We start from the raw sequence: 19,945 nt of genomic DNA, 5'->3' as shown, positions 1-19,945 counted from the left end.
TATTCACAAAACATTGGACTTAACATTCACCATTGTACCACAGTAGGAGATGCAGTATTCATTCATTGAAGATTGTCTTGAGTTTAATTGAAAGCATCTTCCTGCTTTAAGGATATTCAACACTACAGTTTTAGTTCAGAGGTGGATATTAATATTTGGTCTAGAGATTTTAACAATTTACAAGTTATTTAGTGAAGGATATCTATCCCAGTTCAGTCAGCAGTTTGTTGTACACCCTTGTAAATAACAGTGCTTCCAGACTGGAGGTTATAACTAATTACAGCAATTGAGTCTGAGAAAGCTAGGCTACTCACAGTACATTTGACAGCTTTCTGCAGATTCACTTTGTCACTGGAACCCTTACTTACACATACCTGGCTTCAATATATATATATATATTTTTTTTTTCCCCTTGGTATATTCACCGGATACTTAGTCCATTAAGTGTTAAAAAAAATATATGTATTTATCCTAAATCCTACAAATACATCAGTATCACGGTCACAGTATCATGTGACCTTTTTTTAATTTATTTTTTTATCCTCAATAGAGTGAGTACTGATTCTCTACAGCCCTTGTCCTCTGTGTGACATCATTCTCCTGCTGTTCATCAGCAGAGCCACTGGATGGCGCCAGCAAGTGTTCTGTACTGCCACTTCGACTCCGCAGGCCTCCTCCGTTCCCAGCACTGTTGCCCTCCAGCCTGGGGAAGGCGGGAGGGCCACGGGATAGGGCAGGAGGGCCCGGAGCGTGAGGAGCCTCCACAGTCTGGCCAATGGAGTGCAACCCTCCAGGATAGAAGTGTGCCGATTGGTGGAAGCCGTTTCGACAGGCAGGCTCTCTGACAGGGGTGGATGTCCTCGACACACTGAGCTCTATGACAGAGCCAAATATGCAAAGGAAACAAATGTTAGGATTTTTCAGACATCTAAATGTGTCCAGATGACCACAGTCGACGAGCACGCATGACGTCAAATGTATCCGTAGAATTCAGATTCAGTTTCCGTGCATATTTAAGTATTTATCCGGATAACCTGAATGCAAACGAAATAAGAGTTGGGATTTGTTTAAAACGTTTTTAATAATGCTCTCTCAACGTAAGCAGAGAACCTTGCATCTGAGCAGAGCATTAGCAGCTGCACTGGAGTGAGACAGGAAAAGAGAGAGGAACCAACCGAGGGCAGAAAAGAGGGCTGAGCACAGACGGGAAATCCCACAAGGGAGGATAAGAGAAGTGGGGTCTTAAGAAGGTGCCCCCCCCTTTCACATCTTTCCAGTGGCTGATTTTCACTAGACTTTCGGTTTTCCTCGATTATGAATATCTGATCCTGGAGATGTCCCCTCCTGTAGGTTTCCATCCCAACCCCTCGAATGAGAACCTACAGGAAAGGCTGAAGTGAAAAGGCCCTACAATAAGGGGGACAATGTGTGTGACAGACAGACAGGTCATACACTCATGCCTGGAATAGCTAAGCCATCCTGGAAAACAAGGAAGATTGGGCAGTGCACACAAAAAAGAGACCCACTCTATGCAACACTACATACAAGGTCATTGAAAGTGAAACGGACATACTGCAGAAGCATCACAAGCATGTTGTACACCAGATGTTTGTTGTTGTTTTTACCTGGACAGCTGCGCTGCATTTGAACGTAATGGCGGAGCGTGACATCAGAGGCTCCGCGGGACTCCAGGGGGATTGGGTGGCCGTGGAAGTGCTGCAGCATGTCTACGACATTCTGGAACCACAAGTGGTGCACATGACACTGGCCCCGGGAGTCCACAGAGAGACGCAGGTGCTGCAGGGGAACACACACACACACATGTGTCGCAAGCACAGGTGTCACAGGATACCACGAGCTATCACGCAGTCATATGGTACGACAATACACCCGCGAGCAGCAGAAGATTGATGTGCACGTAGTTAAGGCCAACACAGAAACCTATTCAACTCAGACAGGAAAATCCCTCTACTGTGTACATGCATCTTAAGGTCTGCAAATGTTGTGATTGTGGCCAATGTCCATGTGAATGCATATGTGAATATGCATAATTATTTTATAATTATGCCACCTGGATCATTTGTTGTGAAAGAATCCCCCCTCCCTCCCGTATTCCATTGGATTTGCTCTGACAGTATATAGTGGTTGTGGTATGTTTAGGTAATTACATTTTAATTTAATTTTGGCTTCTCACGTTTGTTTTCTAATGAAGAGGACAATCTACATTTGTTCAGCCAACAGTTGAAACCTCTCAGCCATGGCCAATGTGGTAATTGCACCTACCACGTAATGGTTTCCAAACTTAAGACACAAACTTCCAAAAAAGAATCCTATTTAGAATGCTGTAATATTTCATCCTCGGCGCACTAAATTGCTTCAACCCATCACTGGCTCAGGTGATGATGTCACAATGGGGTCTGTCATGTTTGTGTGATGTCATGTAATTCTGTAGTCCCTGTGCTGGTGTTGCACTTGCAAACATTCATACTTCAGATGACAGTCACGCCAAAGGAGCTTAAGGTAGGCCTCAGGTGGATTTAAAAGTGTATATTAGGCAATATATAGAGAAATACAGAAGGGGGATGTCTAACCTTGTATCTACTGTTACACTTTCCTGTGAGCAAAATTACTAAATGTGTTTTGGCTCAATGTTTCCAGTGCAGAGCAAACTTTTCAAAAACGCTCCTTCAATTTATACACAATATGGAATGCCCCTCAAGAGATAAAATGGCTTGATACTTTTGGGAGGGGGTGGGGCTTGAATCATTTGTACCTTTTTATGGAAACTGATGACATTAACCTAATCATCGCTAGTTAAAATAATATCTACATCCTAAACAATGACTCTTGATGAGTACAGGTGACTTGCCAGACTGATTTACTGAGAGGATTGCGTGCACTCTTCCAACTTTCAGGTCTTGAGATTAGGAACACTACACACCTTTAACACGTTTTGTTTGATATTAACTACAAAACGATATATATACATATATATATATATATATATATTGGCTAGTTAGAGAAATGAAAGTAGATTAAGTGGAACAAAAAACCTGTTGTGAGGCCTCTGCAATCAATGATGTCATAATGATTGACCAGTGATGTCATGGAACTCAAGCCTGTGATTTCTTCATTGTGTTGTTAAGATTGTAACTGCCTACGCACAGTTATTACATGATCACTCAAATATTCAATGTATAATCTTCTTAGATTGAAAGAGCATCTCGTGTGAAGCAGAGATGTCACGGTCTCTGCCTCCAGACTTGCATGTCTGTGAGAAGGCAGACCCCTTGGACGAGGTAATTGTTTTACCAGGTCATTGTATCTCTTATCTCAAACAAAGGCCTTCATTTAAAGCTTTAAATTATGATAATTGTGTTATTGGGTTCCACTTTCATCTACCACAGCCATTGTTAAAGAAAGAACATTTTGAACTATTGCTTCTTGTATGAGAAAATCAATTTGCTCCCTTGTATGTGTAATAGGAGATAAACGTAAAGGGCTCAGTTACAGAAGTGGAACATGGCAGACACAATTCGGTTGAGGGGTGCCATCATGCCATGCTTATCAACTTCCTGCAGAATGTCACAAAGGAGTAAGTCGTGTCAAATTTTTACCAATCAAAACTAGAATTGGATAGTCAAATCTATCGCATTTACGACTATTTACCTATATTGTTTTTCAGGCAATGGATGATGTTGGAAGATGGTGTTTTTGATCATGTAAGAGTGACAGTCAGAATTGATGTGACTACTCTCCCTTTTTCAATAAAGACTTTGCTATGGGTGTTATGTAGGTGTATCTACAGTAACATATCTGGCACGTTCTTTCTTGTGAAATACAGTTGGGTCCAGAGCTTACACAAGTGTGCTCGAAGATTGTAGAGTTGGTCTCAGATTCTGTCACAAAATCAGTACTGCCAGGCCTTTACCAGATTCTTGACATTAAGAAAGAAGTGGAGACCACAACACTGCCATGGAAACCACCAGCATCATCTGTCTCAAACCTGGACATGTCCCGTGTCGTGACAGTAAGCCAGGCCGAGATGGCCAGTGGCAGTGGACAGTCCAGCCCAATGAGTTACATCCAGACCTCATCTCCTTCCTCTATACATGTGGACCAAAAGGACCAGGGACTGCAACACACCACCCAGCTGAAGCACAGGAGGAAGGACCTTACTGTAAAGAGCCGTAAGAACCGAAGCAAGGAATCGCATGTCTCCACGCCCTCCCTGAGGTATGTTTCTACATGTACTTCAATGTAGCTTAGTACTTAAAATTGCTTCTGCCAAACTAAAGTCCGAAATATGCTATGTTGGCAAGCAATGCGTACTTTTAGAACATTGTATACAGGTGTATAGATGTTTTGGTTTTGAGGTACATATAAAAACTGAAAAGAGGTATGTATAACAGTAGAGGAACATCTTTTGATATATGTGACAACACAAATTGTAATTTTTAAGTACGATTATTTGGAAACTTTTTTCATCGTTAAATTAACTGAGTTGGTGGCTGTTTACGTTAAAGGTCCCCAACCTCTCAGTCAGAGGAGCAGTCAAGTGACTCGAACAGTTCTGACGGCCTAAAAATCCTCCTTGGTGTCCCAGAGGACAGTCTTTTCAATTCTCTGAAGGGAAACCTGCAGCAGTCCATGAAAGAAATTGCTGAGAAATTATACATTAGAAGCAATACTTCTGGCTCCCAGACACCAAGTCCTGCCATGATGGAAGAGGCAGCAAAAAAAGTCATTTCTAGTGTTTCACTGGTCCTTCAAAGCGCATCATCAAGTCAAACCCCTATTCAGAGATTAGGGAGAAGGGGAGAATCACTCTCCAGTTTAACGAAAAACCTGAGAAAGAAGAAGATTCCTTCAACAAACAAACAATCTTTTTCAGCTGTTCATTTTGAGACTGGAAACAAAGTTGGCCGAGAAAGCAGCTGCCTAACAAGAGACGTCATAACAACCATTTCTGATGTAATTGTAGCCAGTGGTGATAAAAGGGATGTTATTCTGCTCGATTCCTTATCTACAAAGTTAAAGATTCTGGCTTCAAACTATAACAAAGCAAAAGCCCTAGCGTCACAGAACGTGGATTCTCTGATAAGAAGACAAACAAACAGTCAGTCAAGTATCAGTGGAACTGGTTCAATTTACAGGTCTCAGTCTAAGCCCATGATGAAACTGTCGAGCCGGGAGTTTGAGCTATCCGCAAAGAAAGCTGTGAGTGAGATCCTAATGGAAAAAGCGAGTGCTTTGCTGTCGTCTTCGCAATCAGCCGAGTCTGTTGCTAAATCTGCTCGTCACGTAGAAGCAGCAGCATCTGCTGTCGTCGAAACCTTTGTCACCAGTATGGAGCATTTGAAGGAGTTTGCCAGGCACGAAAAGCCTCCCACTTGTGAGCACACCGTGTGGTCAACCGTTTTTCAAGTTTTTAAACGAACGGAACACAAACTGAAGGCCTTTTTTAGTATGAGACCACCTACATGCCAAAGAACGTGTAATGCTGCCACTGATGACCAGTTTACACTGCTAGAAAGTAGGGAGAGCGTTTTTCTATCACCCCAGGCCAAAATGGGAATCAGAAGCAAAAGTAATAGAGTGTTACAACAGAGTTCAGAAGAAGTCGCTCTTCCAGGGCTTGGTGACCCCTCCAGGCCACTGTGGACACAGAAGAGCCCACTGGAACAAAAGCTTCTATTGACAACGTGCACAAAAGAGGTCATTGCAGAGCTCCTACTTTTATGTGACACAGACGGCTCAAACGAGGACCACTCCTCTGCTGAGGAAGGAAAAACCTTGAACAAATCTCTTGAAAGACAAGGTTTTGTATGGGAAGTACTCTCTCAGCTTGAGAAAATTTCCCTCGGCAAACATTCATCAATAAACGATGACCTGTCTGTTCCTGATTACGATGCCCAGTTCGCCTCACCCGCGACTCTGTCGAGCCACTCAGTTCAATCGCTGTTCCGTGACGACTTTCAGACAGCTGCCACACAAGCTGTGAGTGAACTCCTAGTCAAGTTCAACAACGTCACAAGCACACTTGCCGCATTCAACTCTGACGCAAACCAAATAGATCATAGCACCTCGACAAAGGACAGACATGTCCTTTCCACACAAAATGCGGATGCGGTCGCCTCTGACATAGTGGAGATATTTGTTGAGGACCTACAGAGAATGGCACAACCTACAGAGGGACAGCAGAGAGACAGCAGTGTACTAGAAAGTATCCAAAAGCTTCAAAGCAGGATTCGGTCTGCGACTGCCCTTCTCTACCATGGTATCCAGGAAAAGATTCATGATTTCTCTCTCCCGCAGCAGAGCCAGGATATGAGGACAGTTAGCGACAGGGAACCTAACCTGCCGTATTACACTGGTACAGTTCCTCTGCTTATAGAGAACTCAGAACGTGGCTTTGGATCAACCACGATGAAAGAGAGAGCGCGACAGTTTGCCACCAAAACCAGAGAGGTAATTTCAACCATCCTTACCTCATTTAAAGACAAAACAGCCACTGATAGATGCTCCTCCTCTTTGAGAAAAAGTCAATCTGATGAGTCCCTCGAGGTCAGTCTGTTCGTGAGTGGCGTCCTCACTAGGCTGGAGGACATGTCCCACTCGCCAAAGACATCATCTCCATTTGAAGACTTCCTTCCAGAAGATTTTCTTGAGACGGCTTTCGCGTCAAGGGAACACGGGGACACTGTTCCCGTTGAAGACATTGCATGTTTCCTGTGTCTTTCTGGTGGGGGCCTTCAAAGACTTCAAAGTCCTGAATTTCACACACAAGCTTTGGAGGATTTTAGTGGACTCCTGAACGCATCAACTTGGACAGCTAGGGATGGGTGGACAGGGAGTGAAAATGACACTTTAAGCACAGGTGGTGGCAATAAAGACCTTGATTACACAACTGTGCACCCTATTGGGCTAGATGTCGATTGTCCCACCTCATCATTGCCAGTTGACACCGCCAGTGAGATCATCAAGAGCGTAGTGAACGACTTTGAAGAGCTCACCCAGCCAATCGAATCGTCGTACCGTCATGGACCAACCACAGCTCAGGTATCGGAGAGGCGGATCTGGGATGTTGCTTTCAATATGTACCACCACGTGCAGAGCAAAGTGAAAGAGTTTCTGATCGTTCAGGGATCAAACCAGTGCATAACAGTAGCACCCAAGTCCAGCCAGCAGGAAGAAACATCTCATGAATCCATCCGCTTAAATGACGGCACAGCATCATCTCAAGCACCTAGCCTTTGCAGGTTGGAACACAAGCGGATCAGGCGAAGAAGTACTGCCAAAGGTGCCTCCACAAGATCAAGGCGAGAGCAGGAGAGCGTTTTGGTGATACCTGGCACTCCTATGCCTACTGGTGTACCAGTTCCTGTTGGCCGTCCCATTATCAGGAGCACCATCATTGAGGAATCATTTGGCACAGAGGACACGCTCCCAGGAAACCTTCTCATTCAAGTCAGACAGGCCGCTAGTGCCATAGCTGACGAGATGGTGGAGAGTGTAAAGCCGACCAATAAGGAGGACGGGAGGGGTATACCTCACCCACGATGCCTTCGCTATGCCATTCGAAAGCTCCAGAAGATGATGTCTGCGGAAGTCCTCCACGATTTCACTCACAAGTTCTTGGAGATCGTCGGCGACCTCGTTCGAGACGGCAGAGGCTCGTCGCACATCTTTAAACTGGGCAAGAGGACTTTGGATTCGACCCTCTTGTGGCTACAATGGCGAGACAGGACCTGCACCGTGTCCAGCACGTTATGCGCTCGGCTTCTCCCCATTTTTGCGGAGGAATCATTGAAGATGATCTTGAAACATTTCTGCAGGCAACTCTCCCAAAGAACATCCCACAGGCTTCATAAGAAGACATATGCCTTGGATCTTGTGGGACAAAACACATCTGCCGGCAGGGTCATTCCTATCAAGATTGATCCCAGTGCGTCATTGGATTATGACAACACACTCAATCAGTTGTCCAATGTGATGAAAAGGGAAATGATGGATGCGATCTCAATAGGTTCAACTGACATGTCCAATTCTAAAGCTTTCAACAGGAGCTCTGTATCCAGAACTAGCATGGCTACCAGAAAGATAGTTCAAGGAGTCTTAACTTTGGTTCAATTGTCAAGCAGTGCAGATGATTTGATCAACCACCATGGACAAACTGGAGACTCTCTGACATCCGTTTCCACATCTTCTGAAGTGCTAAACAGAGAGGATTATCACACCTTGGTGCTCACGATGTCTCTGAAACTGCTGATGGAAATCTGTCCACACGCATCTGAGAGAGAGGAGGAGATGTCAAGAGACGTCACAATGCTGGTGCTGTCAGATTTCTACGCAGCATCTGGCCTATCGGGGACACACGCCTACCCCCCGGATGTGAAGGTTCACAGGATCTTCAGAAATGTTTATAAGGAGCTTCTGCTCACGTTTGGAACCAATGAAGTGCTCCAGGTGGCCGTCAATATTCAGGATCCTTATTTTATTAGCATTATGGCCAAATCTTTGACAAATGAGCTCCTAAACACATGTGGCACAACACTATCTCCAAATGTCACTCAACTGTCACCACCTGGTGATCCTACATCTGGAGAAGTTAAGAATGAAACTCATTCCACCGCCACGGCAAAGAAAACCAGGAAGCGGAAATCCTATTCTATTTTGAAGAAGTGGTTCAACCAAAAGGTTAGTTTCATATACTATTTTCATTAACACCACTGCACTGCATTATGATATAGTAAGCGTTTTACAGAAATTATTTCTGTGTATCACAATATACATCCGTCTAAATGTTAATAATTAATTTTCTCATCAAGCTGAAGTCCAAGGAAGAGGTTAAGATGAATGATCCTCAACAGATCATGGAGAACCAGCATCAGCCAGCCTCCTCAACTGCCACAGGTATGTGTTTGCTAGGCTGAATTGTTACACATAACTACACTGTCCAGTACACCTTGCACAGTTGATCTCCTTGACTCCTTATGGAATTATTTTTGGTTTCAGAGAGAGATGGTGCACCTTTCAATTCCGTCAAAGAAAAGACCAGAACATCTTCTTTCTTCCTGCGAATGGTTGGAGCCATCACCAAGGCATTTAGTCTATCCAGAAAAAACAACTCATAATTTCATATGAATACAATATATAGGAAATAAATTCATTTTGAAATTAAGACTAAAACACATGTAATGCTCATTTCCCATTCTATCGTCTTAAAGATGCTGTAAAGCAAATTCCATGATTGGCTTCTCAGTACATTATATACGTATGAAATGAGTTGATGAAAGCGTGTGCAAAACTCTAAAACTTTGTCGCACTGAAATGTGGAGTTAAAATGTTGGACAGTTTCTCCCCCCTTTTCAGCTCAGGTTTTGTATAGGTGGGGAAAAACCCAAGAGTAGCATGTATACGATTGGTAAAACCCAACCTATCTACGTCACAGCCACCTATCTACGTCAGATCACAGACCATTGCATTCTGTTACTCAGCTGGTATCATGCAAAGACAAAGTAATTAACACATAAAACCCTCAGACTGCAGGTAGGTCTGTTCTGATATCTGCGATTGATTTAGCTAGTGTTGCTGTTGTTGCTAAATTCAATACGTTAGAGGGGGCGGAGCTTCAGCTCCTTCAGGCGACACACCCCCCCAGTCTCAAGCAGAGAAGACTGCTGATTTTCTCACGATTTCAAAGCCTGATTTATCATACTTATTTAACACTTTTTCCATTCGAATTTGGATGTGTAGTTAACAACACATTTTTCTGTGGTGTGATGAACTTAAATCTAATTTTCAATTCCACTTTACAGCATCTCGGTATGGTCAATTGTTTGACCATACCGTTCGCCATCTCAACCTCTGAGGAGGGCTTTACTCTGCCAAACACTTTAGAAACTCTTCTTTCGTTCTTTGAGAACTTTTGATAATAGCTCACAAGATGGCTAGCAAGAAGTCCATAGAAGATAGAAGTGAATGTTTGACCTTCTCATAGGTTTTCAGTCGAGTCAAATGTGTGGGCTGTGGAACCAGTCCATGTGTGAGCAGGGGCGTTGTTAGACCCTTTTTACTGGGTTCGCATTAACTATTGCTGTCCCTGCCAAAGCTGATATCAAACTTGCGTCCCTGAACTGTTATAGGCCTATGGTAGGTTAAGCAAGGGGAGTTTCTATAGCCAAGTAGTGCATTGTGCACAGCAAGCTTGGAAAATAAAAAAGGGACATGAATACGAGCCTGTGCCCCAGTAGAGTTTTATGTCTACCAAAGGCTGTGGTGTGACCTTACCTTGGCTTTGCCCTGGAAGTTAAAGGGTTAGGGTAAAGGCCCTTGCACACTGAGTGCAAACATTTCGTATGCGTTTGTTTGTAATCGTCAGTCTCAAAATTCGGTGGCTGTGAATTGTCAAAAAGACTCAAAATGCTGGCTATGGATGCGAAAAACGTAGAAAATCGAACCCGATGCAAACTTTTTCGTGACGGACGAAAGTTTCAGAGGCAGTGTGTAAGCGCGATTGACATAACGTGAGGTTGTATTTATTCATATTTAACATGCAAACATGTCGGACATGAACTTCGGACTCGGTGTGCAAAGGCCTTTTGTCCCTTCGTGACCTTACCTTGGCTTTGCCCTGGAAGTTAAAGGTGAGGACGAATTCTCCGAGACGTGTCTCGCTCTGGCGAATCACAAAGAGCCCGTGGCTTCGAACACCGCCCACCAACACCAGTTGCGCAGCACGTACCCTCGACAGCGTGCCGTGAAACCATGGGTAACAGGTCAGAGAGGTGTCTGTATCACTGCCGAGTAAACCCTCTATGAAGATAAAAACAAAACAACAATAACTCATTGGGCCAGTTCTATAAAACTCAGGTAAGGTACTGTAGTTGTAAAGATCTAGATACAGAACACTTCTCTACCTTTAAAACGATTACAAAACGACTATAAATGGGAATCCCTAATCTGACAATCACATCACTACCAAAAAAGGTCTAGTTGTACAGAGAGTGGCTGTACATACTGTACCGTAGAATCTGCACGTCACGTTGAAATAGACCTGTAGCATTCAGAGAGCTTGACAGTACCTGTTCCAGGTCTGACGGTCTCTTGAGACTGGAAGAAGCGCTCCAGGGGGACGTGTGCAGGGTGGACAGGGGAGGCAAGGGTCCTACACCGGGGCCCTGGAGGCCCACAGGAGCAAGAGCGGGGCTGGCTGCTCCGGTGTAGTCCTGATCGGGAAAGGGACAGAGCATGGAGGACTGGTTACAATAACCAGATAATCAGAATCCTGGAAAAGGTCCAATCTTTTAAAAAGATTTATTTTAAAATTCCAGTTATTTTATTGACTGCATACTTGTACACAGTAAATATAATGGAAGGTAAAATGAAAGCTGTTCTACTTTAGGCCAAACAGAGGAGAGTAGATGCGAAACTCACTTGGAGATGCAAGCTCACAACTGCAGGTTGACACAGAGGGGAACTGGCCATGAGGACATGATGTCAGCTCAATGTCATCTCCACTATCCCTGTCACACACAGTAAACAGACAGTCACCGAGACTTGACACGATTAGAAGTGGACATCCATTTTGGGCATGTGCAGTAAATACTATGGGTGCATCCGACAAGCCTCCTCTCCATCTAAAACGTATCGGAATTCACAGGATCTTGCGATATTAACGGTGTAGTGAATATCCACTGACACCTTTCTTTTAGAGGATCCACCCCCTGCATTTTCACATTTCGTGGAGATGAAGGAGAGTGGATGCACATCCATTTTCACTTAGCTGTGCATGTAGGAGTTTTTTTACCCTGGGTCTATGCAGTCCTGAATGTCAGCCACCCACGAGTGTTTCTGTAGAGAGTCTAAAGTCTCCAAGATGTACTCTTCTCCATTCTCCACCTACAATATGACCAAGGTGTTAGACTCGATATGTAATAGAGTTCAAAATGACAGATACACGGAAAATGTCACAAACCAGTTGTTTTGTATGACCTGCTATTTTAACTGCATGTGTAAGATTCTTTTGAAATGCATTCCTCCTTCTCTGCCCCCCTCACTTGTTTTACATACCCGGTTCACTCTTTCCTGTTTACAGTTTAAGCTACATACTCCATGGCCCAGAAAGTGAAGGTACATTTTATATCGAGGTTTTAGGATGATAATGTCTGTAATATGCCACTTCTTATGTTCACAAAGTTACTATCTTGTCATGTACTGCAACCTTATTAAGGTATTTACAGAGTAAGTCACAAAAAACGGGCTATTCAGTTACAATATTACCATATATAAAACATTCAAATACCAAGTGGAAAATATGAAGATATAACATCCAATTAGAAGCTTGTTTTTGAACTGACAATTCAAGTTAAGGTGCCATATTTAGCTGTGGTTTCTAATGGAAACTGAATGTTAAACTATTTTTATCTCCGTCATTTTCAACATATCACACACTAAGCTGCTGCCCTAATTTGAGTTAGGCGGTGTTCATTACATTCACCATTTGTTAAGACTGTGTACAGAACTTCAGCCTTTCTTTCCTTTGTTTGATTTCATTAGCAGCATTTGCATTATTTTTTATACACACATTGTAGCTTGACTATGCTTGATAGATTCAAGATTACATTTAGTCATTTTCATTTGGATTCAATTTCATTTGATTCATGATTCATTTGGAATCATTTTGAAGATGTCAACTGTGTGTTGCTGACCTTGAGAACGAAGGTGTTGTCTCTGTCTGGCATCTCCAGGGGCATGGTTGTCCGAACCTCCACAATGGCTGACAGCGGCACACTCACTTTAGGCTTTGAAGACTAGGTGACAGGCAGGACATGTATTACGTATAAGTGTTTAGGGCACAATTCAAAAATGACAATGAACGAATCTCCAACCTGCTGGGGGTTTTCACCCAGGACTGCATTATGGAAACCACACACTTGCAGTACTGATGAGTGTTGCGTTTGACAAACCAATGATGGTGATGTGGGGGGGGGGACCGACCTTGGGGGGCACGTAGAACTCCAGCAGGAACGCCTCCCGCTCCGCGACCCCGCCCGCGGTCCTCCTCAGCAGCAGACGACACTTCTGCCACTGGGCGCTGCTCCCCATGCTGTGGGAGTCGTCAGCGACCATGTAGCGTAGCGCCCCCTCCCTCTGCACCTCGGCTGGTGGGGCCCTGAGGGCCGCCCGGGGGCCTCTGGGCAAACGCAGCAGACGAGGGCTCCAGCGGCCCCCAGTCTCCCCGTTGAGCCTGCGACGGGGTTCCGGGGAGGCGCCCCGGCTTCTCTGGAGCATGTCCCGGACCCCATCCACCACACAGAGGCTGACGTTCCGCAGAGAGAAGCCTTTACGGAAACCGGCTCCAGAGAGTCGCTCCACGGACACGTCCTCTGTGCTCCGGGACTGACCCAGGGTCAGTCCAGCAGGTGGCCCAGGGTTGTGTTTGGGTCGGTGAGCTCGAGGGCTGGGCTTCTCTGGGGCTCCCTCCATCGCCTCCAGGGAGGCTCCGCAGTTCAGAGTAGAAAGCGTGTCCGTCGAACACAATGGCCAATCCGGCAACCCAAAGCTGGAGAACACACGCCTATCAAAACAGGATGTGCTCACATGTGGCTCGACTGGGCGCGAAGGCTTTGATAATTCCGACCCGCTGAGCCAGCACAGATATCCATTTGAAAGCTTCCAGTTTGCTAATCACTCCAACTTGCTCCAGACTCTAATTAGTGCAGTCGACTGGTGAAAACTGTGGAAGGAAAATATCAAAAGAGCTGTGAGGTATTTGGATGCACACTCTGTAGAGCTGCCCACATGTGGTGCTCCAGTAGTGCTGGCAGGCTTGCTTATTGTCAAGATTAATACGTTGTACACACAACATTCTCCTTTGTTGATCAATCAGCATGTGCAGCGCATAACAATGAGAGACATATAGGGCCTGGAGTGGCCCCCGTTTGCCAAAACAGCCCCTATACAATAGGGATGAATCCTACATCTACAGCTGCAACATTTCATCAAAGTAGCCATCTCTGGTACAGTGAAACATGAAACTCGTTAAACATAAGACTGACAGCAATCAATACAAACCCTGGGTTGAATTTCGTTTTCAATGTACAGGTCTTTGCTGAATATAAAGTGTTGCTATTTTGGGTGAGACAAAAAAACAAGGACTGAACATGTCTTCACCCAGTAAGCCACACACTTCTGAAGTTATGACAGTGCAGATAAATCCGTGGCGTTGAAAGTTTTATGAAGCTTTGAACTCAGGAAGACAAAAAAAAACAAAAAAAGATTGTGAGAAGGGATAGGGGCCAAAGGCTAAAGCTGGTAAAATAACTAGTCCTCAGTGCTGGTATTAATCGAACATATGCTGACTGACATTAATACATGAAGATGACCTTTTAGGTCCAGTCAAGATGGAGGTCTGTGTCGGTAATTGTACGCCACAAGGTCTCTTGTCTGCAGCTTTGCAGATAACCTGACAAAATGTGACTGGTCTCGGAAGATGATTAATCCTGAGTTTCTTTTCGAGCTGTTATCGCTTGGTCCTGAACAGAATTGCTTTTAAAAGAGAGCCCAGTACGAGAGAAGGACACATCTCCTTATCTTAAAGACTATCCATAAATATTAAAGAGGGCCAATTAATGTTATCAGATTGAGGCAGAGGTGATTTAATTGGCCAGCTGCTTGCCTCACAGTGAATCAATGTCAGAACTGATAGTGGTTTTTCCGCTAACAAGCAAGAGGAGATTTCAGGTTATTTGTTTTTTAATGGGTTTTGCCTGTCTCTTTGAGGTGGTAGTTTTCAAATTTGGTGTCAACTGAAAGTGAAGGGTCCTGTCACCACTGGCTACTAGTGGAAATTATATCCCCCCCCCCCACCACCACCACCAATTCTACATCAAATTTCGAAAGCGACTGTTACTACAAGATTTGTTTATGACAGCAGTTCTGTAGCCATCCTGGCAGTTTGAACAAAATCTGAGATTACTCATTGGACAGACTTACTGAATTATGCCGAGTCTGGTGATCCTGGTGTCTTTCAAGGACAAGAGGGGCTTTAAGGTTGAATGGCTTTTAAAAAGGCCTATGGCATGATGCATCATTTAAAAGCAAGTGTAAAGTCTAATAACCGTTAGGGATCATTTATAATGATCTGATTTATTATAATCATATCATTTATGTATATGAATGAAAGTTTTTCGAGTTTGTGGCTCATTCTTTAGGCCTATGTTTTTTTAAATTTGGTTTAGGCAGGAGGACTCAGGAGTAGTAGTGATTACTTGATACTTTATGACAGTACAATACATGTTTCGGGCATTATGGTTCTGCTTGCAGTGGCTCCCTGCCGCACCCAACGGAGACACTGTCTTGACATCCAGGAGGGAGTCAGGTGGCTGAGCGGTGAGGGAGTCGGGCTAGTAATCTAAGGGTCGCCAGTTCGATTCCCGGCCACACCAAATGACGTGTCCTTGGGCAAGGCACTTCACCCTACTTGCCTCGGGGGAATGTCCCTGTACTTACTGTAAGTCGCTCTGGATAAGAGCGTCTGCTAAATGTAAATGTATCCGACAGGAAATGCATTCCCCCAAAGAAAGGACACACAGGACCAAGGAGGCAGTTGAGGCGGTCCTGTGTCACACTAAGCAATGAACAAGTGCAGTAATATCCTGGTCCAAATGCCCCACCCTGCTAAAGAAGGTGTGACATGACAAGATGCTAGTGACTCGATAAGGTCTCGGAGATCCTGCATGAACCAGCTCCGCCCGATTTAAATAAATCACTTGTCTCCATTGCTGGTTGACTACTCTGTATTACTTCTCAGACTGAAACATGAAAGCCCTTGCACAGATAACAGCTTGTACAACAGAGTGAGTCAGAGAGAGAGAGAGAATGAGAAACAGAGATACTAAGCATGTATGTGCCATATTGTCACAGTGTGGATCCATCATTAGGACAGCCTGAAGTATGAATGGGTTTGATCTCCCTTCTGCTGAATCCTACTGTTGAATAATGTATGAACACTGTCACCCATTCCAAGAAATTCAAATGGGACTCAGGGGGAAAAAAGCATAATTTACCTTATTTTTTACCTGTCCAGGGATTCATCATTAACTATAATAATCACACAGCAATATGGAGAGCAATAATAGAGAAATTCTGTGTTAAAACACAGCAACATAGTAGGTACTCAAATATACCCACAAACTTGGGCACACATGCCAATTACAAAATTCTTAACTGTACCAGCTCTACTTCTCTTACCAAACTTACTTTCAGTTCCTTGTACGCTTTAGATTGAAAAATAATCATTGTTTATCTGTTGTAGCTAGCTGGATAGCATGGCCAAGGAAGACAGTCAGCTTGCTTTCGACACAGACTAGTTCTCTGAATGTTGAAGGCTAATTCAGACAGGCAGCCATTGACACCAGCAGAAGGGTGGAGCAAGAAGCTTAATGTGAGAAGGTCATCTGTCAAGTCCTAAAATGTCTGAGTGAGATATTACCTTAATTAAGCAGCGTTGATGGCCAATGGGACCTTTAGACATAGAAGTACAGTTGGTGGATAGATGGTATATCCACAACATAGGCAAATAACCAAACATGGGTTCTCTTATGCGTTTTCAATCCAATTCTACATTTGCAGAGGGTGAGTGTAATTCACTCTAGTCCATACCGATAGAGGACCAGGAACAGTGGTTGTTTGAACTAGACACAGTTCTCTCTGATGTTCTGATTCCCCTCATGTGGTCAAACTCAAGACACAGATTCTCTTACCAGGTGGTGTTATTTCCACCCCAGTTCACAAGTTCAAAAGATTCCTCCAAAAAGCTCCAATACCAATTGCTCCCTGGATACCCTAATGAACATTCCAGAAGTTTTCCCTCCCTGACCTGAGTCAGGTTGGCATGTTTCAAACTTAACTTGAACATGGATTCAACACAAACCAAAGAAGCAACTCATCGATGCACAATTCTTCTACTACCGGCGCATTTAAATTCAACAACACCAACTCTTTTTTTTGCTCAAAGCGCATAGTTATAAACTGCTACAAGACATTTGTTTTTGTAAACTCAACATTAAATAGGGACGATGAGCAGTATGTTGTAGGTGTAAATAACCTAATTCCTTAGCAGACCACATCTGACCCATTTTATGTTTAACTTTTTCCTAAGCCTTGCGGTTTGCTTGGGGAGGTCTTGGGGACACATAATAAGGGCCCCAGGGACACAAAGACATCCCCCCCGTTACGTCTCTAGTTCCTGTGAAGAAGGGGCCCTCAGTAGTGGACATGCTCTGTGGGGTGAATCCAATTTGGTGTAAGTGGATTCTGCTTTTAAATTGCTTGCACATTTCTTGAGCCATGCGCCGTGTCTCTGAGGCATTTGTAGTTAGACCAGCAACATACCTTACATGGAATTATGTCCAATAAGCTTTATCGACTATATACTTTGTGGTGTTATCCTATGTTCAATGCTGTACATACAGTGGGAGGGAGGGAGGGAAAAAGAACACGTATTTTTCATGTAAAGTTTATGAAACTGGCTGAATATGTGAGGGAGACGGATGGAGAGACAGTGAGAGAGAGGAGCCTGTGTTTGTGTTCTCGATAAGAGCAGAAATATGATCATTCCTGACCAGTGACCCCTGTCTTCCACCACGTTATATGGAGACAGGAAGTATCTGTAAGTGGCTAAGACCTCTGACACAACTCCACCCACACATAGCACAGCAGCTGGCCAAACACACACACACACACGCATGTGCACAAACATCAACTCACACGCTTGTGCAGACACAAACACAACCACATGTGGAAACTCTCAGCAGGTCAAACATAGAATAGGTTACTGCATGAAGTAAACTGCCCCTTTACACTCCAACAAATATTACTTTGAAAAGCTCATCAGCAGACAAGTTTTAGAAATGTTCAACACATCAATTGCAATTTATCTGGTTTTGAGCCATATGAAAAAGTAACATCAAACAGATCGTCGGCTAGCACTGGGGGTGAATGTACCAGCACGCATTCCGTTGTGATCAAGGAGACAAGGCTTTGAACAACATCACTAGCAAAGGCATGCCCGGCTTTTATCGACAAGAAGATGAAGTTCTCATGCATAATAAAACAGTAGAGATATGGATGTTATGGCGAAAACAGTCTCATTTCACTGTGACAGAGATGTCTGTCCCCAAGAATGGACAGATTAAATTTGCATTACTGACGTGGAGAAAGGTAAAATCTGGTTTTGGGCGCAAGAGATGGTAATGTTTCCACTACTATGACTGCGAGACAATGGATATTTGGAAAACCAACTCAGTAGCAGATCTGACTAATCAGTGCAGTTGTTAATGATGTTAAGTACCTTACAAAACTAGGCGTTTTGCCATCTTGGGATGTAGACGGTAATTGCTATTAATCGTAACTGGCATTTCAGAAGTCCTACCCATCAAGTCTTTAAATATAGCCTACCCACTAATGAAGACAATAAACGTACCTATAAGTGGATCCTTGACGTTAGGAGAAGAGCTGTCAGAACACACTGAAATGTAGGCTACAGCTTCAAATTGACTAAACAACTGTCGTTGAGAAAATGTTCAGTTGGCTACTGTAATGTTAAATGACTAATCGGTCAAAACATTTAATGAATTGGTTGGAATCATGCATTTTAATGTGTTACCGACTTCTAAAGAAGCACTTCATTAAGTAGAAACGAGTGAAAACATCACAGGCATCTCAATCACTCTACAATACTAAATAATAAAATAAAATGGCTGAGTAACAATAAATCAAAGCAATTGTTTATACGTCGTTCAGACAAATTAATTCCAGGAGGTACATTTCAATTAATTAGTAAACTAAGCTTACCTATTTGTCAGCATACACGCGATAGTTCGGAACCAAATACCCCTGTTCACATTCAAACCACTCCATTAACAATACTATTAAATTACTTCTGTAAATTGCTTTACATTAAAGAGGTACAATTTCTTCAAATGTTTGCCACACTCTCCATCTGAACAGAGCAGACACCCGAGCGCTCACGGCGTGGGTAGTCTGTGATTATGTGCAATACCGCCTTAAATTTAAAGGAGACGCGCTTGGATGTGATGTGTTCAAGTACAGAATGAGTTTGAACCAGGAGCTGGATCTTTTTCTCATTCTATTTTAAAATATTTGTCAATTTTTTTGTTTCCTAACATCGCCTCGCTCGTATCTTAGGTTGAGTTTCTTTGTTTACATATTGGCCTACAGTGTGTAGCATTTAATAGTGGATAATTGGTAGCTTGCTCACTGTAGATGTTGAATAATCAGGGTCCCATGTGTAAACGCGTTTGGGAGGGATGGGTAGGAGCGTTCGGCCTCCCGAAGGATGCTCCCTCGCCCCCATGGGACGTAGTCTATTAAACTCTACTTCCTGTACTAATGTCACGGTGACTTCCTAATCTCTTGGCAATTTCGAAAAAGGCCATTTTCATTTTCATTCATGAAAGCTGTATTTCAGAAAGAACCATGTTTCTTCGAGTCGTGGTGAAACAAAGAGGCGTGTTCATCAAGCAGCAATGCTCAGTCAGCGGTGACACCGATTCAGTTGGCTATTTATACCCACACGAGGCACAACCATTCATATCATATTTAACTCAAAAAACGGAAACACAAAAAACTGCAAGATAGAGAGCATAATCAGGAGCAACGCGATGACTCACTGGTCCGATAATCCTCACGAGGAAACATACACAAAATATGCCTTCTCAACATGTGGCATGAGAAACAGGACATTCTGCATTTGATCAATTTGGATGGGAACCGGCCATCCAATAATGTGAGATGATGAAAGGCCACTTGTCTGGTGAGGTAAACTGAAATTGGAATGGTCAAGTGTGTTTGACCATACAACCTCCAGTCATCCTTTCCCACTGTGATTCGTGGCTGTAACCAGCAAGGTTTGACA

General features: G+C 43.6%; 1 protein-coding gene across 1 annotated transcript; it reads right to left on the bottom strand.

Annotated features, from left to right (window-relative positions):
* Nucleotides 1–392: 392 nt before the first annotated feature.
* Nucleotides 393–19,117, bottom strand: LOC124467712 (SH2B adapter protein 2-like). Its single transcript, XM_047020082.1, has 9 exons — nt 18,862–19,117; nt 13,003–13,741; nt 12,714–12,815; nt 11,813–11,904; nt 11,440–11,528; nt 11,088–11,231; nt 10,625–10,818; nt 1,626–1,797; nt 393–875 (listed from the first exon to the last, which is right to left on the bottom strand). The coding sequence occupies exons 2-9, from the start codon at nt 13,489–13,491 to the stop codon at nt 544–546; spliced, it is 1,614 nt and encodes a 537-aa protein (XP_046876038.1). The 5' UTR covers nt 13,492–13,741; nt 18,862–19,117; the 3' UTR covers nt 393–543.
* Between the last annotated feature and the right edge of the window lie 828 nt (nt 19,118–19,945).

The sequence above is a fragment of the Hypomesus transpacificus genome, chromosome 5 (genome assembly GCF_021917145.1).
Source record: "Hypomesus transpacificus isolate Combined female chromosome 5, fHypTra1, whole genome shotgun sequence".
In the NCBI taxonomy this organism is placed as follows: domain Eukaryota; kingdom Metazoa; phylum Chordata; class Actinopteri; order Osmeriformes; family Osmeridae; genus Hypomesus; species Hypomesus transpacificus.
This window is presented reverse-complemented; position numbering and strand designations above follow the sequence as displayed.

Excerpts from the sequence above, each read along its gene's own strand:
- LOC124467712 (XM_047020082.1), bottom strand. The coding sequence starts at position 13,491 with ATGGAGGGAGCCCCAGAGAAGCCCAGCCCTCGAGCTCACCGACCCAAA. Across the intron at positions 12,816-13,002 it reads AGTTCTACGTGCCCCCCAAG|TCTTCAAAGCCTAAAGTGAG; the intron begins GTCGGTCCCCCC and ends CCTGTCACCTAG. Across the intron at positions 1,798-10,624 it reads ACTTCCAGGGCAAAGCCAAG|CACCTGCGTCTCTCTGTGGA; the intron begins GTAAGGTCACGA and ends GTTCCCCTGCAG.